Source organism: Cygnus olor, chromosome 11, assembly GCF_009769625.2.
Source record: "Cygnus olor isolate bCygOlo1 chromosome 11, bCygOlo1.pri.v2, whole genome shotgun sequence".
NCBI lineage: Eukaryota > Metazoa > Chordata > Aves > Anseriformes > Anatidae > Cygnus > Cygnus olor.
This window is the reverse complement of record NC_049179.1, coordinates 10,925,285-10,949,599: the sequence shown is the minus strand read 5'-3', so window position 1 is coordinate 10,949,599 and position 24,315 is coordinate 10,925,285. Positions and strand designations below refer to the sequence as shown.

The window sequence follows — 24,315 nt, the reverse complement described above, 5'->3', positions numbered from 1 at the left end:
TTCAACGACACCTCTTGGTTTGGCACATAACGAAGAGCTGTTAGGATGAAATGAACAGTTGGGCATCTCCCTTAATAAATTTTCTTCCTTTTTTGTTTCCAAGGTACTGCACAGATGAAAATCAGACATTTCCTCAGCCATTCATGCTGGAGAATCACATCAGCCTCATGCATGGCATCAAAAACCCAGACTTATCCCAGATGGCCAAAGCAAAAGCTCCAGAGAGAGACGCAGCAGAAGTAACTGATATTTTTGTTAAAAAAAAAAATAAGTGTGCCTAGCGAGCAGCTGTCCACTTGGGGTGTTGTGTCGAGCTGCAGCCTTGCGGCAGTAAAGCCCTCTCACGTCCATTGGGCAGATTGCCCTCCTCTTCTGTAAACTCCATACAGTTTGTTGCTATCTCGAAGTGTTGTGATTTGAACTGAAAGCACAGCTGAGCTGTGGCAGCACCAGGGCAATGTATTTTGCATTTTTGCAAATTTTGCAATGTATTTTGCATTATTTTTGAATGTGTGGCCCTGTCTCTAACTGACCTTTTTCCAGGCTGCTTTGTAACCAGAACTAATTTAGGTCTGTTTTTACACTCGTTTTCCCTTGCCATGGTGTTGTTTTGTTTAGATGTATGAGCATGGTACATTTTTCTGTTTTCTCCCTTGTTTTTTTTACTATATGTTACTGTATGGTGTTCCTCCTAAGTAGGACTATGCAATTTTTTTTCAGCAAATGTTCAACTGATTTTATTTTGTGTTGATTTGTAGTGGAGGATTGCCTGACTGGGTTTCTTTGTTCCATTTACTTTAAAAATAGAAGTAGGTTTTCCTTATTACTGCTGTTTGTCATTCATCAGTACCATAGCACAGAGGGACTGCAACCAAGACTGAGTCCCCTCTGTATTTATGCTGTATTTGTATTGTGGTCACAGGCATAGTGAAAGGGAAACCTGGAATTCACTTCCATGAGCTGCTGGCTGCTTCCTCCAAGCAGAGCCCATGTGTCTAGGGCAGTTTGCTTCATACAGCTCTAGCTGTGTCTGCAAATACAAGCCTAAGTGTGTGCAAAACAAAGACTGCACAATCCTGCTGGATAAGGAGATAACAGAATCACATGAAGGGACATATGCGAGCGAGCCATCCTTGTGGGAGGAAAAGCACGCTGCGGGATTATAAGGCAGAGGGGATGAGTTAATGAGATGGCACAAAGAAAAAGCCTGAGTAGAGGGGAAAATGTTCAAGTTCACCTTCCCATCGTGTTTCTGCCCAGCCAGCCCCTCCCAGAGCTCCCGTCTCACTTTGCAGGACAGCAGCTGAGATCCTGTATGTTGGGATGAAGGATGGACTAGGCATTGTAGTAACCCCGAGGTGTTTAGGTGTTGTTAGGGAAGACAGTGCAAGAAGAGCCCATAGGCATGCCATTATTTAGTTCGTAACAAAATACATACATATTTTCGCCCTCAGACGTTTTCAAATGCATGTGTGGAGTTCAGCAACCTAAGACACTTATTCTTACATGGTTTCGAACAATAATGTAATTTTTTCCATCTTACATTTTAAGGCAAGATCTCCAAAGAGGATGGCAACGGATGAGCTGGGTCAGGCAGAGACCACTGCAGGTTCAGACGCGCCGTCAGCCAAAAAACTGAAAGCGCATTGGAAATGTGCTAAATGTGGATTTGCAACAGACATCAGTACTGAGTTTCAGGAACACATACCTCAGCACAAGACAGACAGCTCCACGTATCAGTGCTTGTTCTGCGGCTTGTGTTACACGTCTCACATCTCTCTGAACAGACACCTCTTCATCGTTCACAAAGTAAAAGATGAGGAGGAGGAGGAGGAGGAGGAAGAGGAGGAGGAGGAGCAGGAGGAGGAAGAAGAGGAAAGGGAGAAGTTACAAGCAGAGATGAATGAGAACGGACATGAGGGGTATAATGGCGAGATGAACACTACGGTGGAAGAATACCTGAAGTGCAAAGAGTGCAAAACTGACTCAGCTCTTTGTGAACACAGGCAGACGTGTGGTGTGGAGGGTCCTAATAGCACCTCTCAGAACAATCATTCGAAGTCTCTTAAGACTTAAAAACAAAATGAAACAAAAACCCTTTTGGTCTGTTGGGGTTTTTTGTTCGGGGGTTTTTACTTAAAATACTGGGTGGGGATGGGGCAAATCATTGAAATATTCTGTTGATTTCTTGGGATGGACATTGCTTTCCGTTAACTTCCATTTGTAAGGGAAATTTAAAAAAGAAAAAACCCTGCCATTTCATCCTAAGCACTAACTCTCTGCCAGATCAGAGAGGTGAAAAGGGAAAGCAGGGCGAGAATCCTCCTTGGAGCTTGTCTAACTCCTGAGGATCAAGGAGCACTTTCTGCAGTTGCAGTTTCCTAAAGATGAGCTCTCCTCCTTTGAGTGTGCACTGCCTCAGCCTCTGCCCAGAGCCCCTGCCTTGCCTTCCCTGTCTCGCTTTCTTTCTTCTCCTATTTATGACTTATTTTTCTCTTCCCATCCTGCCTTTTTTTACTCATTTTAATTCATAATGCTGTCTCAGCAGAACACACTCGTCAGGACTGCACTGGCCGATCTGAGGTCGTCTGTGTTCCGCAGGACAGGCTCAAGCTATACTCCAGCTTCCGTTTATTTTACTGCCCTAATAACAATCTTATTTTCTAAAAGGTAATTTAATGAAATGTCACAAATCTTACTCGCCCTGAAGGAGAGTTTTGCAGTCGCTGTCATCCTGTGCGAGAGTGGGTGGGTATGGCACTTTGCTTCTGCGCCAGGGAGGTGCAGTGGGGACGGGGTGTTGTGGTCCCCAGAGCAGAAAATCTTCCCCCCAGGGCTGCCCATGACCGCGGTGTCTCTGGGTGGCCGAGGTGCCTGCGTCCTGGCGGGGTTCAGTGGGGAGAGGTCCCCGGAGAGGTGCTGGCAGAGCCGGGCTGCCCCCGCTGCCACCTCACCCTTGGGCTCACGCCCCTTCCATAGCGCTTTTCCCCCCAGCTCGGTGTCATCCATTTCTTCGGAGGCGTTTATTTCCCCGTGGTCATATTGACTTTGTCCCTGCTGTTCCCTCGCTCTTCCCCCTGGCACACACATGCTTCGTGTAATATAATTATCTCCTGTACCATTTTTTATGTTGAGCCAGAATCCTGCTCGTTATTGTTTACTATGACAATGTTTAAATAATTTAAGAACTATTTATCTTATTGCATTCGAATTGCTCACTTTCTTGTCTCAATGTGTTTTGATACGAACAGTTTGGACTCTTTGTATTTTTTGATACTGTGTACATTAGCCTAGGGAATGTTTTACGAGGTAGCCTACGTAGAGTAACGATAGCGGGGGGCACTCCCAAGCCATCACATAATCTATTTAATCCGCAGCGGCGTTTGTGCCTTGCTACGATGTTTACTTCAAAGTATTTCAAATAAAAGCATCCAACAGTGCCCGCCCGCGCTCCGTGCTTGCTTGGTGGCGGCGGGGGGGGACCGGGGGAGATGAAGGGAGCCGAGGGGCGAGGGGCGGGCGGCGACCGCCTCCTGCCCCGTCCCCGCCTCCTCCGGTGAGGCCCCGGGGCCGCCCCTGTCTCCTCCCCGCGGCGGGGCGGGATCGGAAGCGGCGGGGGGAAGCGGGGGGAAGCGGAAGAGGCGCGGGGCCCGGCGTGGTGCGGCGATGCTGTCGCTGGACTTTCTGGACGATGTGCGGCGCATGAACCGGCGGCAGGTGCGGGGCGCGGCGCGGCGGGGCCGGGCGGGGGGCGCCGGCAGGGCCCGGGCTGACCGCGCCGCCCCTTGTTGCCTCCCCCCCCCCCCCAGCTCTACTACCAGGTGCTGAACTTCGGCATGATCGTCTCGTCCGCGCTCATGATCTGGAAGGGGCTGATGGTGGTGACGGGCAGCGAGAGCCCCATCGTGGTGGTGCTCAGGTACAGCCGCGGGCCTGCTGCGGGCGGGGGGGTCGGCGTGGTGGTGGTCACGGTCACGGTCACGGTCACGGTCATGGTCATGGTGGGGGTGATGGTGGTGGCCACGGAGATAGTCACGGTCATTCGTGGTTGTGGTCACGGGCACAGTCGTGACGGTGGGCACGGGCATGGTCGTGACGGTGGTCACAGTCATGGTCGTTCATGGTCGTGGTCATGGGCACGGTCACGGTCATGGTCGTGGTGGTGGTCATGGCCATGGCCATGGGCACAGTCATGGTCCTGCTCAGGGTGGTCGTGGTTGTGGTCATGGTCGTGGTGGTGGTGCTCCAGGCTCTCCAGCCCCGCTGGAGGACATTATCTAGAGACACAGGGCAGCAGCAGACCCTGCCTGCAGCCCAGCTGCCGGGACCTGGCTGCGCAAGAGCCTCTCTAAGAGGGAAGAAGAAGTAATACCCGAAGGGAAGCTGCAGAGAGGTTGGTGCCAGGATCTTCTTGGTGGTGCCCAGTGTCAGGACCTCTCAACATCAGGAAGCACTCCTGTGCTGTGTGAGTGACTGAGCACTGGCACAGTTGCCCGGAGAGACTGTGGAGTCTCTTTCCTTGGATCTTCAAACCCACCTGGACATGGACCTGGGCGACCTGCTCTTGGTGTCCCTGCTTGAGCAGGGTTTGGACCAGATGGCCTCCAGAAGTCCCTTCCAACCTCAGCCATTCTGTGGTTCTGTGGAGTAGGTAGGCAGAATGTGTTGCCTGATGTAAGAATAACATCTTAACTTTTCTGCTTCTGTCAGCTGGTAAACGTGTGTTACGGGGGTAATCCTGAGGAAGGGGACACAGAAGAAACTGGAGGACTTCAAAGAAATACGTCAGGAGCTCCACCCAGCCGCTTCTGCCGAATCTTGGGGAAAAACACTCGGCAGCGTGGGTGAAGGCAGACGTGGGGAAGGAAGGCCTTGGAGCAGGGGGCCTGGCACCAGTGACAGAGCTGCTGCTTGGGGCATCACCGCTGTATGAAAGCGGAGTTTGTGGTGGAGCTCGCCTTCTCAACGAGGCTAATGGCTGACAGTCCCCCTGGTACAGGCTGTAGCAGCAGGACGTCGCAGTGCAGTTACCTCCTGCCTGTCTCTCTTGTTGCTGCTACATGAATAGTTGAAGTATGTGATGAGTCTGGATTAATGTAAAAAGAGGTTGAAATCTTTGAGATGCCAGGAAACAAACTCTTACAGTGAGGAGGAGTTTATCTTTGAATGGGAACTGGCTTGCTGCTAAAATACCCAGTGAGCGTTATTAGTGTTACGTTGCATCCTCACAAGTATCCACTAACTGTCCTTTCACGGCTGCTCATTTTTTTCCCTGGCCTTCTCGTGAGCTGTAGCAGTGCCAGGAAAAGGGGAGCTGTAGCCATGCCCTCATATACGTGTGGCTGAAAATAAGGGATATCACCGTCAGTGGATGTGTTTCAGATGTTGCACATTGCCTCACAAAAGCATGATGCCGTGGGTACTACCACTGTTATTCGTGTCCTCCTGCTTACTGGGACAAATTCCCGTTGCTGGAGTTCTCAGGCAGCCGTTGGGTGCTGGCACTATCAGGCGCTGCATGCATATTGCACAGGTCATGTTCTGTAGCTGCCTTGGCCTTTCGGTGCGTTTCTACATCAGCATTAATTGCAGCGTGCCATTTAGCAAGACTCATACAAATTAAAGGAAGCGGCACTCCTGATGGATCTGTGAAGTTCAGGGGAGACGTTCCACCCTGCACCTCCCAGTGAGTAAGACGGGGGCCATTAGGTCACATCCCTTCTTTGGCGATGCGATCTTATCTTCTGAAGAGCAGCTTCTGCACTGTCTTGTGATAAAACAGAAATACACGCGGTACTTAAAGTTCATCATTTCCTTTTGTGCTGCATTATTTATTTGGAATTAAGAAGGTTAAGTATTTTGTAACAATTGCCATTTACAAGACAGGAGAAAAATAACTTGAATAGCAGTGCCTGGGATGAGACAGTTAAGCAAAGTGATGAATCACAATAACAAATTTTTAGCACGCCTGTTTGTTCCAGATGGGAATATAAATGCCTGTATGTTTTCAGTGCTTTGCTCACAAAGACCGTGTATCTACCTGTAAAAAAAATAAAATTTAAAATGCTACCCACCACTGTAGTAGTGCCAGTGTAGCACTACGAGCTGAGAGTTCAGAAGCAGAGTTGCTGCCGCTTGTCGTCAGCCCAGCTATTACGAAGAGAGCAGAAGGCTTTTCCTGTTTGGTATGTTCTTAACACTGACTTCTGGCAGTGCTCTTTTCCTAACAAGTCCAAGTTAAGGACATTGCAAGATCTTTCTTAAAAGACTATAAACTCCAAAGCCTGATTCTGAGTGTTTAAATATTGCTCAATTGCTCCTCTTCTCTTTTGCAGTGGAAGCATGGAGCCTGCGTTTCACAGAGGAGATCTCCTATTTCTAACAAACCGAATTGAAGATCCAATCAGAGTGGGAGAAATCGTGGTCTTTAGGATAGAAGGAAGGGAAATTCCTATAGTCCATCGTGTCCTGAAAATTCATGAGAAGTATGTCAAAATTTGCTGGCTTTTATTGCAGTTATCTAATTAATTGTATTTTTCCTCATCTCCCTGGCTAAACGAACTGTGAAAGTTCAGTAACAGATATCCTGCTGTCGGAAGTAACGTCGAAGTTTCAGGCAGACCAAATCTAGCCTCTTTGGTTTCCTTATGAAGGTCAGCAGGCAAAATTCACAAGCTGGGGAGTCTGTACTAGTATCCCGAGCTCCCTGTGTCACTTAATGTCTCCTGTGCCATGGTTTCCACCCCAAATTGCTGTGTTGTCTCCTCTAGGTGTGGCTGGGTTTGTGTGTGTGAAGTGACTCTTGTTTGTAGAGGTAGAACTTTATGGAAGAAGGGCATTTTGTGTGTAGCATATACTACTATTTCAAAGCTTGTTTTTTTGGTCCAGGTTCCTGCTCTCATACAGGGGCAGAGTGTTTCTGTAGGAATTTTTGCATTGCTATGCTTAGGGCCTCTAGATGCACTGCACTGTCTGTGTACTCTTCATTCTCAAAATGTTTAGCAGGGTGCGTGTCTGAAGGACTGAAACAATGTCATTCCGGTTTGGTTTTCCAAGCAAGGCTTTCTCTGCAGTTGTGGGCCTTCAAGGGCAGTCCAGGGGGATATGAGCCAGCCCCATGAGGGATTCGGGTGAAAACTAAACCTTGAACCAAATCCCTCTTTCTTCAAGCAAGCTCTGAGAAGAGGGCAACAACTGGATGGCGTCCCAGCACCTGCTTCTGCTAAGTAAATGCCTGCTGCATTATGAATGGACTGGAGCAGTACCAGGGCTCAGAGATCTGTTCATAGATTTAGTGAATCACCTGAATCATGTGTAAAGGTGGCATTTGAGGGTTGCTGTAGACAAATGAGGTTGATGGGATGGGGAGGTTCCCTTCCCCCAAGCATTTGTAGCAGCCACAGCTACTGGGACGTGCAGACCACTTGTCTGACCCAATTTCAAGCTCAAACAGCTTCATGCGTGTAAATAGTTCAGCTTAAATCTTGGCTAAGAGAGAGTGACAACTCCCCCAGTTGACAGAACAGATTGCTGTACCGAGTTGTTCTGCACCCAAAATTTGCAATGATGGTTTAGTCAGTTTTCAAAGTACTGGTTTTAATACCATTAATTTAAAAATCAAAATAAGCTCATTATATGTGGTAAATCTGGTATCTAACGCTGCACATGCACTTTTTGAGATGTCTTGGGAACGCTTTTAAGTGAAACACTACTTTCCTTCTCCCCTGTTACATACAAAAGCCTCATCTGGGCTCCAGTGCTGCTGCTTGGACTGATGATTGAAGAGGCGAGAAAAGTCAGGGTCCTCTCTCTGCTCTCAGTGTATGGGAAGGAGGAGCAGAAATCTACACGTGGTGTGACAGTTTGTCTCCAGATAATCACCACCTTTCTTTTTTGCCTGGCTTTATCTCAGCACTAGGTCTTAAGGTATCCAGCGTCTCTTTTTTTTTTTTTTTTTTATTAAAATGTAACAGGACCATAGTACCAGTCCTAGATTTTGTGAAGTCAAGCCATTCTCCTGTATTTTTCCTTTCATTTTAAAATAAGACAAACCCAAAACTAATCCTTGGGTTAGTAAAGATAAAACTGAAAAATGAGTACTGTGACCTGAAGCTGGGCATCGAACGCAGCTCATACTCTTGAGGTATCAGTTGCTTCTCTCACTAATCGAAGAATATTTTTCTGGTGAGAATTTGGAATTCAAGAGTGTCCTCAGAGTAGGCAGAGTCCAGTTTCTTTCTGTAGTCGTGGACAGTATGAAAACTGTGAAAAGTCTATGTGAAACCTAACAGGAGTGTCAAAATGAAGGAAAACAGGACAACCCTGTTGCCTGTGATTTTGCGGCAACTTGGGTTCCAGTTCCCATCAGTATTGTTTCAGTGCAAAAATGTTTTTTACTTGCTAGCCTTTTCTTCATGTTCAGAGTGAAATGGGGTTCATTCTTTATCACTAAGCACAGAGTCTGCGAAGTTATGTACTTAGTGGTTTTGGTGCAGGAAAGCCAGACCAGCTTTCACTTCACCTTTTGGACAGCAGAGCAACTCTACTGAGAGATTCTCACACTGGTTCGTGATACAGCATTGAACCTTTTCAGTAAGATGTTGTGTTCCTTCACCATTAGTCTTCAGAATTGAAACTACATTATCTGCACCTTTGGGTATCTTCATCTTTTTCCAGACCTTATCTGTAAGCTCCTAGGGTTTTTGCTGTTCCCACACTGTGAGCCAGATGTGCTTTGAAGAGAGATCTGTCCTTTTTTTTTCCTCCTCTTTTTCCCTTCCAAGCTTCTCATGTCAAGTAACACAGATTGGTGTTCGGACGTGATGAAAACGGTAGGAGCTCTGAAGGTCTGCCTGCTTTCCCGTGCTGTATTTGGTCTGTTGTTTCTGTGAGGAAGCCGACAGAATCGAGCAACAGGAACGCTGCCGCTCAGCATCTGCCTTCGGGTGACACAGGGAGATGACGGGCCAGCTGACCCTGAGCGGTGGCACAAGCTGCTGCTTCAAAACAAGCATTGTCAGGTGTCCAGCAAACAGGATGGAAATGCCTGGGGAAGTGTGCAAAGCATGGTGTGTAAGGCTAGAGCGTAACAGCAGCTGTTTCCGGTTGAGAGCAAAGGTTTGTCTACCACTGGATCCTGTTTCTGACAAGCTAACTAATTCACCTAAGGACGAACTAAAAACTGGAGAGTGTGCAGTGACAATTTCCCTGCTTTCTGCAAATTACAGTTTCAAGCAAGAAGTGATAGATCTGTATTAATGGCCCCACTTACTCCTTTATGTGGGATATCTAGTCACTTTTTGAACTGATGTAATTTTTTGCCATCCAAACTATCCCACCACAGAGAGACGTGGTTTAGTTTGCACTGTGTTAGTTATGCATTGCACTTTCTCTCACTTGTTTTAACTTGTTACCTCTGAGTTTTGTTTGATGTCCTCTAGGTGTTGTATCAGAAGAGGCAGTGAAAAGCTGCTTGATAGTTGCTCATTTAAATTGGACTACCATCATATCTCTCATCAGTCCTGTCTGTTCCAGGCTGAAGAGTCCTGGTCTGTTGCTTCTTGTATGGAAATGGTTCCAGACCTCGTTAACTATTTCTGAACCTTTGCCAGTTTTCCTCTCCATTTCAGAAAAGGATGTAGGGGGTTCAGAACTACACAGAGCATTCAAGATGCAGGCACATCGTGAGTTCATACAGTATCATAATGGTATTGTTTGTTTTGTTCTGTCCCCCTTTCTTAATAATTTCTAAGCTTCAGCTTGCTTCTGACTGCTGCTGAGTAGAGCTATATCCTTGAACCCCAGAATCACATTTTGGATGGTAGTGCAGAGCCCAGAGTCCAACATATGTATATAAAGCACGAGAAGGATCAACATGAGAGAGGTCAAAAGCAAAGAGACAATAGCTACACCTTCACTAGAAATGGCTCATCCTGCTGGTTCTGTTCTTAAACTCTGCAGAAAAGCTTGGCTAGGGCCAGAATTCATTCTTCCATTTGCATTTTTTTCCCTCAAACAATCTTCTTTCCTCTGCACTCAAGAGTTTCCCTCTTTCATCCTACTCAAACATCGAGAACACAATTGCTTTAATATCTTTGTGTTAGTCTCAACATGCTTGCTCTAAAACAGCTCTTGAAAAGTTCTTTTTCTCTGACTTATCTGTCCATCTTATCTTTGCTAGGCAAAACGGTGACATCAAATTTTTGACAAAGGGAGACAATAATGCTGTTGATGACAGAGGGCTGTACAAACGAGGGCAACATTGGCTGGAGAAAAAGGACGTAGTAGGAAGAGCAAGAGGGTAAGTGAAATTGAGGAAGTTGCAGCTTTTTGCATTGCTCTTCCCCAAAGCCGGCTGTTAATCTCCCTCTCTCGTTGAACTCACCCTGCTGGGTTTTTGTGACCATTTCAAAAGGTACCAGTGAGAGTTAAAAGACGAAGGTAATTCAGTTCTGAGCTTGTTTAAGTGAAGGCATCAAGCTGTGAGCTGCATCCTGAGATTTTGACATTGAGTGGACACCAATGCAAAGGCAGTGCATGCTCAGGCATTAAGGCACGATGAGAATTTTATCAAAATTATTTTGCAAGTCAGAGTCTTTCCAGGGAAGCGAAATCCAAATTTCTAATGCGGAATCCCCTGTGTGCAAGATAAGGTTCTCAAGTGGTACAGGTTATCATCAGTTGATGGAGGCCCGAGAGCCTGCTTGCTCAGTATTTCTTTCCTCCTTCTTGTAGGAGGAAACAACCACCTGTTTCTAATCTCCATGGCTTGCTTGACCTTTTCTTCTAAGAGTTGTCCTTTTTCCTGAGGACCTTCCTTCAGTTAGACAAAAGAGCTCCAGTACTCACAATATTGACAGAACTTGGTCTTCCTGATAATTGCACTAAAATTAAAACAAAAACAAACAAAAACCAAAACAAAACCCCTCCCCTCACCATTAAGCTTTTTTTCACATTCGAGATCATGCATAAGCATGTCACTTTAGTTAGCCATCAAGAGTATTAGAATAATTGGGATTAGATAGCTGACTCAGGGCTGTTTAGATTTTGCTCTTCGCTATAGCAGTCACTAAGGTTTCTACAAGCTAAACTGTTTTTGTGCCAAATCCATCTATCCCAAGGCAGGTCCACTGTTGTTCATTTATTTTAAATCGATTCTTTGCAAACCTGATACTGATTACCCCTCCCTCCCTCTTCAGAAAACAAGCCGGTATTACACCCATGTTTTATTTCCAGTGGTTGATGTTAGGAGCCTGCTGGCACCTGGATGTGGATTTGCTGTGCTGAAAGGAGCTGGAGAAACAGGACCAGTGACAAGCTGCAGGTGGTGACTGCTGAACTTGGTTGAATTGCCTTGCAGCACACCACGCATAATGAGCAATTTGATTGACTCTGCCTTGTTTGATCCAAGGGAACCTGCCTTTTGGCCAGGCCTCTGCTCCTTTTACAGTGGCCCTCAGGAAAGCTAGCCTGTTCGAAGATGCAAGCAAGGGAGCACTGGTGAAATGGGTAACCTTTTTCCCAGCAGTACCTCAATAGGTCTGATTGCTCCAAGGTGCCATTGAGCTCTTGAGGGCCAAGAACCTAAAGGGTTGATAGGAGAAAATCACCAGTTATGTTAGTAGAGGTAAAGAACCCCATCAGACAGGAACAAAGGCAGCCTGCTTCTGCACCTCTGCCGAAGAAGGCAGAGGCTAAAACACACACTGGGGTTGCATATCCACTCAGTGCCTGCTGCTGTGGCTTCCCTGCTTGTCAGGAAGAATCCCAAGATGTTTAACCATAGCAGCCAGCTATACAAAGCATGCTTGTACAGCAAACACTTCCTTTTTACGGGGCAATGCCTATTCCGTATGCAACCTTGAATACTCTCTTTTTTATTTTTATTTCTATCTTTGTAGATTTGTGCCCTATATTGGAATAGTGACCATCTTAATGAATGATTATCCAAAATTTAAGGTAAGAGTTCTTTCATCTTTTCCCCACCCCAGCTAAAATTACCTCATGAGAACTTGGTATGCAGAGTGCTGTTTGCCCTGTATGTTTGCTGCTGTTTCTGCATCTTTAGATGTGAGTGCACACTCTTGTCTCTTCTGCTTTCTCTTGCAGTATGCAGTCCTCTTTCTACTGGGTTTATTTGTGCTGGTCCATCGAGAGTAGCCTGTTGCAGTGAAGTACGCAGCGAAGATGCCATGGATTTTGTAGAGGAACATTTTAAGTAGGCGATGGTCCAGTGTGCTGAGAGGAAGAAGAAAACATACATTTCAAAGCTTCTTGCAAGTTTGGGTTTGTTTTGTTTTATACTGCGTAAGGGCAAATGTTTGTCACAGTATTTCCAATCGTTTGTCACATTTTAGCATTTTTAGTGAGTTTTTATATTAAAAGTTTAAGCCAAACTGTTCAGTGTTTGTACTTTGAAGCTGAGCTTCCTCTCCAAGTGCCTACAGGACTGTGTCCTCTAAGTCTGTGCCTCCACTGGGCAAGACCTCTCCCCATGCTGACTGAACTGTCAAATAGTGACATGTGGAGGTGATTTTTTTTTTTTTCCAATTCAGAACTGGAATAAAGATTTTGCATCTTGCCCAGTATAAGCCCGCCATGTTCTTCGTTATTGCCCAGCTTCCCTGTGAGGGGGGTGGGCTTTGCCATCGCAGACTGACTCCTAGAGCCCAGTGAATTGACTTGTCCTCTCTTTATAGATGGGTAGCTGCTCCTCTCATTTGTTTTTGGAGAATAAGCAGTCCTGAGCTGTAGATCCGTTCAACTTTTCTGTGTTCCTGTAAATCACACCGAAATAATCTGCTTAAGGACTGCAGTGTCTTTTGGTCAGAAGATGACAAAGGATTACTTTGTGCACAAGCTTCCAGAGTGGCACTAAGTAACAGAAGAATTGTGATGGGAAATATCCACAGCTGTTTAGCAGGGATGATTTAGTAGGATGGAATAGGCATTTTTTTTTACACTTTGGAAATGGGATTTGGGTCTCCACAGCTGGCCATGTCTTACAGCTCATCTGGAAGCTACTTTCTGGCTGAACCCCAACTGCACAGAGGTTTTAAAGAAGAAAACACTCATTGCCACGTGCAATTGCTTGTTTTCTGAGCTTCCCAGTCTGGTTAGTGATCGTGTTTGTGTAGATGTGGTGTCACAGGAGAGTCTGAGGAGGAGGTATAAAGCAGAGGCTCAGTAGTTATCTGCTTCTAAGCAAATTTGTGCTACTTGCACGGAGTGTGTGACCATTATAACTTACCTCTGTGCTATCTATACTGACTTATGGAAAGACTTTACTTTCGCTTTGTTAGGGCAGATCTTCATGAGAACAGCCACTGGGATCATGCTGCAATTGCTGCCTCCAGCTCAGGCTGTCTGACCCCTTGTGCAGTTTACTTACTGGTTGCCTCACTAGACAGCTTCCCCTGGCAGCAGGAGCCTGTCTCTTCCCCCCTTGTGCTCTCCCTGGATCAACAGCTCTCTTCTCGATCTTACAAAACCTGCTGAGAGTTCAAAGCAGGTTTTACTTCAGGTTTTACTGCATCTTCTATTTCCTCTTCTTCATGACTGCTCTAGGACTGCACAGCAACAGGGATCACTGAAGATGATTACTGCTGTCACACACGCAGCTTGTGTAGGGTAAAAGCAGTCAGGAAGGGTAAGGACAAAACCCAACAGGGCATTTATGGTCTGTTTTCAGATTCTTGCATATGTACCTTGCTAGGCTTGTGCCACCTATAGAGGTGGATTGTGCTGTTAGCCATGACCATGGGGCCATTTGTTTAACACTCGGTAGCTGTGCTGACCTGTGGTATCCCAAAATGAGTAGAGACAGTTGGTTTAACCACGTGGTTTGTTCCCTGGGTAGGCTGCAGCAAGGAAGTATCTTATATTTAGGACAGTGCTAAGAGTCTACAAAAAGGTCCAGCCACTAGCACTGAGCCTTGGGCCTTGTGGCTCTTTGTGTTTTCTAACTTATGTTACTCAGTAATAAAAATCCGTATCTGCCACTCCAGTGTTGAAGTCCTTGAGAAGACAATTTGGACGCAGTTTGTACAAGATGCTGGAGTGAGGGAGGGGATGTTTTGTCAAAGACAAACCCAGGCAGCAGTGAGGGAACATAAAATCTCTCTTTGAGGGCTGCTGAGCACCTTCCTGAGGACTTGGAGCAACGTTTCTGCATCTGCAGGTAGCGTTGAAGCTGAGGCTCTGTTCCCCACTTTGCCTTTGGCTTGAATTGCTTTGTGCAAAGATTGTTTTAACTTGGTATCATATAAAGGACGGAGTCAAGCTTTTCTGAAGTCTGCTAATCAACACCTCTCAGTGAAAGCCTGCTGAAAGTGCTGCAGGTGCTGTTCTCTGAGTCCTCTCGCTTTCACACCTTTTGCAAAAACCTGAGCACACAGAAGCAGTTGTATTACTGTCACTGAGAATTTAACAAAAAAAAAAAAAAAGCTAAAATGCAAAGGAATTCTGATTGTAGGGGAAGTAAGGATTTGCTCTGAAAGAGCATCTGCAGAATCCCAGCTCCGAGAGATGAGAAGTGGTCATTTTAGTTGTTTGGAAATGACAACGCACCTGTCCTGCTTGTGGCGTGGTCACCCCGCTGGCGTTGCGGGCTGCTGGCAGCAGGTGTCAGCAGTCAGTGCGGTTGAGGACATGCTCCTTGCAAACGTGGGTGCAAGGCCACGCTTGGGCTCTCGCAGGAAGGTGTGCCTTTCCCAGCCTTGCTCTTGCATGGTGCCACACGGTGTAATTGAGCAGGAAGAGTTTCAAACACGCAGGGTGGCTGGGGTAAAGGGTGGAGTATTTCCCACTGCAGCCCCCAGCTTCAGTGTTTGTCAGGGCCATTTGGGAAATTACTTCTATGGCCCATGTTCTGCCTATTTTCAGCTCAGTGTAGCTGACAACGTGGTTCTGTGTTATCTGCAGTCATGAAATGAAGTGTTGACTCTAATGAGCGAGGATAAATAAGCAGTTAATCCACTCACAGCTCGAACACCCACCAGCTCCCGCACTGCCTCCCACATCACATCCCGCATCCGTGTAATGCCTCTCCTGCCGCTGTGAGAAGGGAAGCTGCCGGGGACGAGCCTGCACAGGCTAGAAACTGGGAACGTGGGGGCAGGATGACAAAGAGTTGCTGCTGGCTCTGTCCCCGTCTCTTATTCTGCTTTGCTGAGCAGAAAAGCTACGGAGCATGCAGGATCTCTGGTTCAGCTGGGTGCTAATGCTGAAATGTCTGGTGAGTGCTGTTGTGCTCCCGCAGAGCCAGGGGTTTTGCTGCTAGAACATGCTGTGTCTTTGTGTCTTATTTCAGTTTTATTCTTCTTTTAAAGGTGAAGCTGCCTGGCCGGTTGCAGCAAAACCTTTGAGACTTACGGATCTCAGGGCGGCTTAGGAAACGTGGAGACCTTTGTGTCACAGCAGGAATGGGATTTGTTTGTAAAGTATGTGGGTGTTGAAAGGTCTGGTTTATAAAGACCATAAATAAATAAATAAATAAATAAAAGGAAAAAAAATCCACCAGGTCTAAGACTGCCACAGGCTCTGTTGTGGTTACAGCCAAACAGAGCAGGTTTTCTGGTAGACAATGTCATTGCCTAATTACTGCTCCTTCACATCCGCAGTTCAGGGCACAGTTCTGCAATGTACAGATTCCTTCATGGGCAGGAGCTGTCTCATCAGAGCAAAGCAGTGCTGGAGTGTTTCTGATCACTGCTAGAATTCTGTTGGTGAACTCTTTTTTCAAATGAAAACTGAATGCTTAAGCGAAAGCACGACGGATGGGAAGTGAGCTGTAAGGAGTAACATGCTGAAAATTGAAGCTCTTCGAGACAAAGGCTGTCTTTGTAGGTTTATGATGCTTGAATGCATGGTTGTTGGTTAAGCAGTGATCAGCTTTACCCTGTTTTCATCTAGATCTACCACGGCGTATTGCTTAGCAGAGTGGTTCTAGAGGTTGGATTTGTAAGGTGATTGGTTGCGTGCTTTCTTTAAAAAGACCTGGTGATCTCATAGTGGCTTTACTGCCTTTATAACCAGAAGAGGTCAACCTTAGTTCTTCAGAGAAGACTCTGCAAGGCAAAGCCTTGTTTGTGCATGGTTAGAAGACAGCTTCCTGCTAGAGAAATGTGTGACCGCAAACCCACCATGCAGCTCCTGGGACAAGCTAAGCAGAGGTACCAAGTAAGGAGAGGTGGCTTAGGCAGAGCTCGTCACTCAGAGGTAGCTCCTGTGCCAACGCAGAGCAGATGCGTCCATCTCCCCAGCTGAGGACCCACACGGTGCGGGTGACTCAGTGGCTGAATCAGATGAGGAATGTCCTGGTTCCAGTCCTCCGACTGCCAGGTGCACCTGGGTGATGCCAGACAGGCACAGCCTTCAGTTCCCATCCATGTCAGCAGATCCTGATGCTGGCTGATGTGTAGTAGATGACTGGTCCGCATGTCTCAGCTCTGGCTGCTGGGAAAAGAGAAACAGCACCTACATTGCGTCTTGGGCCAATTTAATAGCTTCCTGTCTCCTTTACCTTCTGCCCTCCCTTGCAATACTTCCATCCCTTTCTGCCCTAGGCACGCAGCCACTCCACTTACTCACCCACCAGAAAACAGCAGATCTGGAGTCAGCGTGTGGGAAGGAGCAAGGTGGATCTTGTTGGATCTTCTTAGCCATAGCCAGGTGGCTCCACCGCTGTTGGTATCCTGCCCAGCCATGAGAAGCCCCTCGTGTGGCTTTGCTGGTGCTGTGTCCTTGGCCCCACTTGCCTCTTAGGTCCTGCAACAAATGCTCCTTTGTGCACAGTCCCACCTCACCGCGGTGCACAGCCTGCCTGTGGGTCCTGCTGGCTGAGCACATCGTGTGTTAGGAGTGGAAGCTGTCCTGCTCACAGGGCAGTTCATGCACATGTTCAGTTCCAGCAGGTCTTCTGAATGCTTGATCTAGCAGAGCTCCCTAAACCTTGGGGGAAATCAAATCTCTGCACAGAGAGCTGCCTAATTAGGGACAGATTAGAAATGTACCCCCTGTGATCCAGGACTGCGCAGACACACTCGCTAGCTCTTGCTCTCTCTGCCGAGCTCCTCATCTCTTGACTTTTCTGCTCATTCTTTTTAATAATTTAAAAGCACTTCCTGGAGCACTTTCTGCTGAGTATCTTGCTATCGCTTTTCCTCTCCAATCTCTCATTCTCCTATAGAAACCAGCCTTGCAGGGCTTTAGTTTCCAGAGAGACAAAAGTAAAAATAATGTAGAGAAAATGAACTTCAATTTAATTTCTCTAAGCCTCACTTCACTCAAACAGGGATGTCAGACTTCTGCCACGTAATTCTGGTTGGGACGGACACTTCTGAGCTAGGCCTGGATTTGCCTGCAAGAAAACAAGATTTTCTTCTAAGTCTTCTTGCAAAGCCATTATTTGTACCATGTCCAGTGGGTGTGGAGTGAGTGGGAAACCTCAGGGAAAACCACAACTCATTTACTGCTTTAATGAAAATTGAAAAAGAGTTGAAAACAAGATGTGCGAGATTTCAAGATTTATCTTTTATAAACAACAGTTGTTGCCTGTGGAAGAATGAATGTAACAGAGGGATTTAATCTTTTGTAAATAAGAGACAAATGCATCAAAACAGACCCTCGGGCATACGACAGGACTTTAAATTTGACCTGGCTTTGGAGAAGCAGTGAAGAGGAAGCCGAAACAATGTAGCTGCTGCTAAGAGTTTTATTGGCACCAGGAGCTCTGAGAGAGAGGTATAGGGGGATTTGAGGCCTTTGCTCTTTGTTTTTTATTAGAGCCATCGGTTTTGAGTATGCATTTGCCTGCCCAGTAGATATTTGCAGGGCCTGGGAGCATCTGCACTGTGTTTCTGGAGCTCTCCAGCTCAGAGTCCCTCCCAGGCCAGACTGGCCACCTCACTGGGAGATGCATTAGTCAATGCCAAAGTATCAAAGTGTAATTCAATAGCGAAGACACAAAATGGACCTTGCTTTAAACCCTATGAACCATGGCATTTCCAGATTGGTCTATTAAGTTTGCCCGCTCTTAGCTCAGTGTTAGCAAGGCCTTCTTAGCTGTGCAGTTTTTTGATACGTTTGTTTTGCATAGCTATGGGAAGGTAGTTATGCTTTCCCTGGTGAAAACTTGCTTTGTCTTTGGTGCATCTGGAGGATTTTTTACTAGTGCCTGTTTCACAGGTCTGTTAGTACTCACATCAGCCCTACACAGACAAACATTGCTCTTTGATAAGGAAGGGGACACCCCAGGTGTAGTGTGCTGCCATCAGCTTCTGGACACCAGCAGTAGAAGAACCTGCAGAAGAAATCAGTGATTGAGAGAATAACAACAAAGACCCAGGCCTGGATGGAGCTGCTCGTGGGCTCAGATGGGACACAAACCTGAAAGTGTCAAGCTATTAGCGGTGGCAAATACCTGTCCTGTAAAACCCACCATGGCACCAGGGGACAGAGAGATGGCTGGGCTGGAGACATGGGGATCTGCAGGCTATAAACCAGATCTGTGGGCTGGAAAGAAGTAGGACTTCTTGTCAGAGAAAGCTTAGAGCTCATTGAAGGATTCAGGAGGTGTGTGGGCAAGTAAGCCCACTGGGACCATCCACCTGCATTTCTCAAAGGTGTTTGGCAAGGTTCATCAGCAAAGGCTCCTAAAGAAAGGAAGCAGACCTGGAATAGGAGGGGAGGTCTTTAGAGGGAGAAATCCTTTGCTAAAAGGTAAGGAACAAAAGGTAGGAGGAAACAATCTGTTTCTGTAGCAGAAAACACCAGGGAGCTGTGCAGGGACTGCGCTCAGCATATTCAAAAATGATCAGCAAAAGAAGGCAAATATTGAAGTTTGGTGCTGATACAAAGTTTTTCAGGGTTGTGTGGATGAAGGCCAACTGTGCAAAGAGACTGGGCAATAAAAAAATGAAATTCAAATGTACATAAATATAAAATGGTGCACATGGGGAAAAAACAATTTTAACTCTATTTATAAAACAACGGGTTCTGAGTTAAGTGTTACCATCTGGAACGCTGGGGTTGTAACAGACTGTGCTATGAAAATGTCATTTCAGTGGTCAGTAGCCATCGAGAAAATAAATCACAAGTGAGAATCATTAGGGAAAAATAGAGAGCAAAACAGACCATCTCTGTTTCCTCCAACTGGAGGCATCAGGGGGAGCCAACGGTGCAAGCTGAAGGATCTTTAGAGACTTTAGGCTACTTTGGGTGAGATGGAACAGCTCCTGGAGGGTGTGGATCCATGTAGGGCTGCAGAGAGGTGCCTGCAGGCTGCTCTAGCCCAGCCCTGGGGGTTAATCCTGCTGGGAAAGGGGATGGTGAGTTCTGTGCAGACACGCTGCCTCACGGACAAAGCCATCTATCAGAAGACCAGTGTATGCTGAGTCACCTCTGTCCTTTCCCGGCTCCACTGCAAGGCACTTGCAGGAAGCTGGTGGCTGACAGGCAACCACCTGCGGAAGCCAGTGTGGTGACCTTTGCTGGCAAAATCAATTTCTAAAATAGAATTTGTACTGCCTTTTTTTAATACATTAGCTGGGAAGATTTCTTTGGCGGCTGGTAGCAGTTGGTAAAGTGAACTGCTGAGTTGCAGAGAGCAAGCCACGGAGGAGCACTGGAGTGACAATTCCTGTCCCAACTGCTGGAGGTCCCAGCGGGGCCCAGACGAAGGCTGTCCCATCAGCAGGCTCCAGCCTCCACTGCCACCAAGCACTGGCTGCCCCGCTGCGCAGCAGAGGGGTGTGCAGCCCCTGGGGAGCCCAGCTCTACACGCCAAAGCTGAAGGAAGGCAGAGGCAGAAAATGTATCACAAACCACACCAGGCTGGTGGCTGGGGACAGGAGTTTGGGTCGCCATGCCTCCCCAGGCAGGTGCCCTCAGGTGTAGGTGCCAGTTATTTTTCCTGAATTAGGAACAACATCACCTCTTTGCAGAGACGATGCAGATTAAAACACCCTGAGGAAACCTGGTCTCCATTTGTAAACAAGGTCACTTTTGTTGCAGCCACCTCTCAAGCTGCATTTGTTCAGTCTCATGGTGACAATGGAGGAAGCAGCCCTCTTGCCTGCTCAGGAAGGGAGTGACTTTGCTGCAGTGTGACCAGCTCACCCCAGCCCCATGCTCGATTTTAACAAGACCCCTGCAGAGGCTGAAGTCGGTGTTCTCAAACCCTGCCTGCACAGCTTCCTTTAGCACCAACGCAGCTGCTCAGCAAGCAGTGAGCTCGGGTCACTTTCACAAACTGTTTTCCATAAAACCCCACTAGCTGCCATGAATCATGCTCCCACTTCCAGCCTGCACCAAGCCCCTGAGCAGCTGTTCCCCGGCTTGAAAGCAGGGTTACGGGCCCGTGTCACTTAAACCTCCCCACACCCCATCTGGCCAAGCCTCAGTACTCGGCAATTAACACAGTGTACCGTCAGTTTCTGAGCATTTGTTACTATGCTCTGATGGGAAAGCTCCCCACTTTCCTTTTCCCAGCCTTTCCCAAGCCTGGCTTGAAACTTTGTGCCTTGCAGTCCCTCATCAGTAGCGTGGGGATCAGAAATATCCATTCCTCCTCTCACACCCTGGCTGAGATAACACCTGCAGATGCCAGCTGAAAAAGAGGAAGGATCTTTGTCAGTTTGGTTGTGTACCTAGTTAAAATCAGATCAGAACAAAAGCCTTCACCCTGTTTGAAATGCTGTGCTGATTCCTGCTGCTTGGAAGGTGACAGTCCCTGTCCCTCAGGCTGCCTTCCCCTCTCAGTTAATCTCCCAGAAGCACTGCACTGCCCTGCAGGTACAGGACTTAACCCTGTCACACTTCAGTAGGTGCTGTAATTGCCCACGACTTGTTTCTCTGCCCTCTCTGTAATTGGTATCACTTCATCCCCAGCTTCATCCTCCGTAATCCTACAGGTATCTCCTTGTCTCGCTCTAACCCACTGCTGCTCACGTGCAGTGACACAGCAGCTAATGCAAGTGCCAGACCCAGTCCTGCTGGGTTTGGACCCTGCCACACGGAGAATTTTCCACACACCTTTGTTGTGCAGCTCCTCCACAAGACCGCTGGGCTGAGCACACCACAGCTGCCCCAGTAAAGCCTTGGTATCTGGGGGGAAAGCAGTACAAGAATCATTTGCACGTGCATGGAGCCAGCAGCACCGAAGCATTCGCAGAGGAACCGAGCTCTGCTTCCCAGATAACACCACAAATCTCCAGCACTTTTGCATCCATGGGTGACTTTAAAACGGAAATGACATGCTTTGAGATATGTTTTAGTGGCAGCGCAGGGTACTGGAGGAGGAACACGGGCTGCAAGAGGAAAGGGGTAAGAAGCCTGCGTGTGCAGCTGGAGCACTGGCTGCAGCAGCAACTACCCTGCCTTCTCCTGCTGCCTTCTCAAGGAGGCAGTGGTGCAGCCGGGGTTGTACAGAGCAACCTTGGATCAGAAATACCTGTTCCTCCTCTTGCACCCTGACTGAGATAACGTGTGCAGTCTGCAGCTGCCAGTTAAAACGGAGGAAAGTTCTGTGTCGGTTCTGGTACTGTATCTAGTTAAAATCAGACCAGGGTGGGATCACAGGGATCACATCACCCCAGGTAGCTCAAATGCTAGTGAAAGCTTCCCACAGGGCTTGTGAGGAGTGACATGGGACATCAGAGCCAAAGCTGTGGTCACAGCCACCTAGCTACGTCAGGAAAGCAGCCTGAGGGCTTTTTGGCTCTTCCCTCAGCTCTCCTGGTGGAGGAGAACATCCATTGGAGAACTCCGGCTGCAGAGAGTCAGGGAAGGAGCGTGGGGAGAAAGAGGCACGAGATTCCCTGCTGCGGCCCAGGGCCTCCAGCACACACAGGCATGGGGCTGGCGGAGGCGGCTGCCTCCCCAATGGGACCCACTGGAAGGGCATGTCTCCTAGCTGGCCTGCAGGCCCATCAGCACGGCACACCTCCCTGACAGAAAGGGATCCCACAATGACAGGAAAGCCGCCTCTGGGGGAGGTCTGCACCTTCTGACTAGCCAGCTGGCATCCAGGGATACACACACACAATTAAGAAGTGTGCATGTCTTGTGCAGGAGTATTTCATATCAGTGTTTTTTTTTTCTTCTTGTAACATTAAAACTACATTTGCAGTTTTGTCTCTACCCCCTGCTGTGGCAGAGGAATGAATCTCCCTGAGACCTTTTTTCTTTCGCAGCAGTAAAACCTGAGAAGGGCATTGCTAATAAGCCTTCCCTGTGCCACCTCCCAGGAGAACTGGGTCATCTCAGGCATCTCCTCCCCCACAAGCCAGCACCCCCTTGCAAAGTCGTGGAGCTGTAAATTTGGCAGAATCTGTCGGGGCCCTGATAGATGCTAATGGGTCCCACCTGGGCTCATGGCCCCAGGAACTGATTTAAGCTCAGCCCTGGGTCTTCATTCTTTCCTTAAGCTATGTAGTGTGGGTGCTGCTCTCCAGCTTAGCAGTGCCTGGCTATGGACTGACTTCTTGGCTTGATCTCAGACCTGCCTCATTGCTATGGAACTGGTGGTGACTGCTGGGCTGTGCCAGGCCATGTTTACCCTCACCAGATCTCATCCTAACCTGTAGGTTGACCTGAAACTTGCCTCTTCACTGTGAACCTGCCTGATGATTTGAGCTCTTGTCTGAACCTGGTGACTATCTCTGCCTGCATTGCTCCCCTTCTGGTGGGACTGGGCCTTGGCTGGCCAACAGGTCCTGCTCAGCCCCATCCCTTCAGACCTTTTGCTCCCTGGCACTGGTCTCTGTGTACTGCACAAAAGGGGAATAATTCAAAACCCAGCACACCAGGTGAGTTTTCTGGGCACTGTATCTTATCTTTGGACTTACAGGTTTCTCTTGCACCTTGCTATTCACTGAGAACACCTTGGTATGATTGAGGAACCTGGAGGATCCTTAAAATCCCTGTGGGCTGCAGAAGAAACCAAGCACAATCTGTGTCTCGGGGTCCTCTCTGATCAAGTTTTACGTGGATTTCACTGTACTCAGCAGTCACTGCTTCAGGCCCTTACTATCACTGCTCCTGGCATGGCAGGGTGTGCACAATCTCATCCATGCTGTTGCTGGGTATGCATGGCTCTATCCTATTAATGCAAAAAAGACAATTTTTTTGTGGAATGTGATAACCTATAGCAGGTGTGGCTGTAGTGGTAAGGTCTTCAAGATCCTGAAGTGACTTAAAAAGGCAAGCAGCCACCCTTGGCTTTGGGAAACAGATCTGCTTCCCATAGGAAGCCACAGACCAAAAGGGTAAAGGAGCTCAGGAGAGGTAGGTTTAAGGACAGAATCTTCCAAGGCCATCCCAATAACCAGATAAAAATGTACTGGGAGATGTCTTGGCTAAGCTGGGAGCTTGTGACTGAGATCCAATGTCAGCAGGCTATATGCAGGAGATGGAAGCAGGGACAGGCTATAGAGATTTGGAAACATGCAGATGTGTCTGGATAATGATAGGAAATCCAGAGCTCAGTTTGTTGATATGTATCAGGCCTTCTGCTGCTACTTTAGTTGAAAAAGGCTGAGCAGGGAAATTGTGGGACCTCAGCTGAATGGCGCAAGCAGTAGCGGATATAGGGGAAGCTGAGGTTCCTCGGTGCTTTCCTTGCATCAGCCCTTACCAACAAGGTCTCCTAGGCTCTGCACCTGGAGGCAGGGTTCACAGAAAACCAGCAGTGGCTGAGAGTTGAGATGGGCGTTGTCTGAAGGTGCTGACAGCTAGCCACTGGTACTGCTTGATGTCCTTGCAAGGCCACTCTTTTAAGATCATGAAGAAAATCCCAGAGCAAGCCCTGCTGGAGCACGTTTGCAGGCAGATGGAGAAGCGGGAGGCTATGGGGAGCAGCGTGACCCATCTCAGTCACCACCTGTGACTGAACCATGGGATGGATTACTGGGCGAAGGCATAGCAGCGTCACCATCCTCCTCAGCAGCAGACCCAGCACCACGTCCCGCCACGTTTGTGTTAGGGTTCGGGACGGGTGGGCACCAGACGGGTGCATAGGGGCAGGATGTCGGTCCCAGGGCTGTGGTTAACGGGTCACATGCGGGGTCCGCCCCGTGGCCACCAGCGGGTTCCGCAGGGGCCGTCCCGCTGAGGGGGCGCGGAGGGCGGGAAGCGGGCGGCTGAGGGGGCGAGCGCGCGGCGCGGCGGGCGGGAAGCGCGAGGAGCCCAACGGTCGGGGGGGGGGAGTGGCGCGTGGCGGGAAGGGCGGGAAGCCCACGCGCTGGGGGCGAGGCGCAGCGAGGCCCCGCCCCCCGCGGTATATAAGCCGGGGCGGCGGCAGCGGCGGCGCCAGGC

The 24,315-nt window shown here is 48.2% G+C and overlaps 2 protein-coding genes across 2 annotated transcripts in view; both read left to right on the top strand.

Annotated features, from left to right (window-relative positions):
• Window positions 1-3,440, top strand: part of ZNF592 (zinc finger protein 592) — a 41,927-nt gene extending 38,487 nt beyond the window's left edge. Inside the window, exons 9-10 of the mRNA XM_040569542.1 lie at window positions 104-239; window positions 1,552-3,440. Coding sequence (XP_040425476.1) covers window positions 104-239; window positions 1,552-2,076 — 661 coding nt within the window. The 3' untranslated portion in view covers window positions 2,077-3,440. The remainder of the gene's footprint in view (window positions 1-103; window positions 240-1,551) is intronic.
• A 131-nt stretch (window positions 3,441-3,571) lies between these two features.
• Window positions 3,572-12,395, top strand: SEC11A (SEC11 homolog A, signal peptidase complex subunit). The gene is made up of 6 exons (XM_040569543.1): window positions 3,572-3,717; window positions 3,810-3,919; window positions 6,336-6,485; window positions 10,181-10,300; window positions 11,901-11,958; window positions 12,109-12,395. Exons 1-6 carry the CDS (start codon window positions 3,667-3,669, stop codon window positions 12,157-12,159), a joined length of 540 nt encoding a protein of 179 aa, XP_040425477.1. The 5' UTR covers window positions 3,572-3,666; the 3' UTR covers window positions 12,160-12,395.
• Window positions 12,396-24,315: the final 11,920 nt, after the last annotated feature.

What these genes read in the sequence shown, in the direction of transcription:
- SEC11A (XM_040569543.1), top strand. Translation starts at nt 3,667, where the DNA reads ATGCTGTCGCTGGACTTTCTGGACGATGTGCGGCGCATGAACCGGCGG. An exon ending in CCCATCGTGGTGGTGCTCAG is followed by an intron (nt 3,920 to 6,335) that starts GTACAGCCGCGG and finishes TCTCTTTTGCAG; the next exon opens with TGGAAGCATGGAGCCTGCGT. An exon ending in GTAGTAGGAAGAGCAAGAGG is followed by an intron (nt 10,301 to 11,900) that starts GTAAGTGAAATT and finishes CTATCTTTGTAG; the next exon opens with ATTTGTGCCCTATATTGGAA.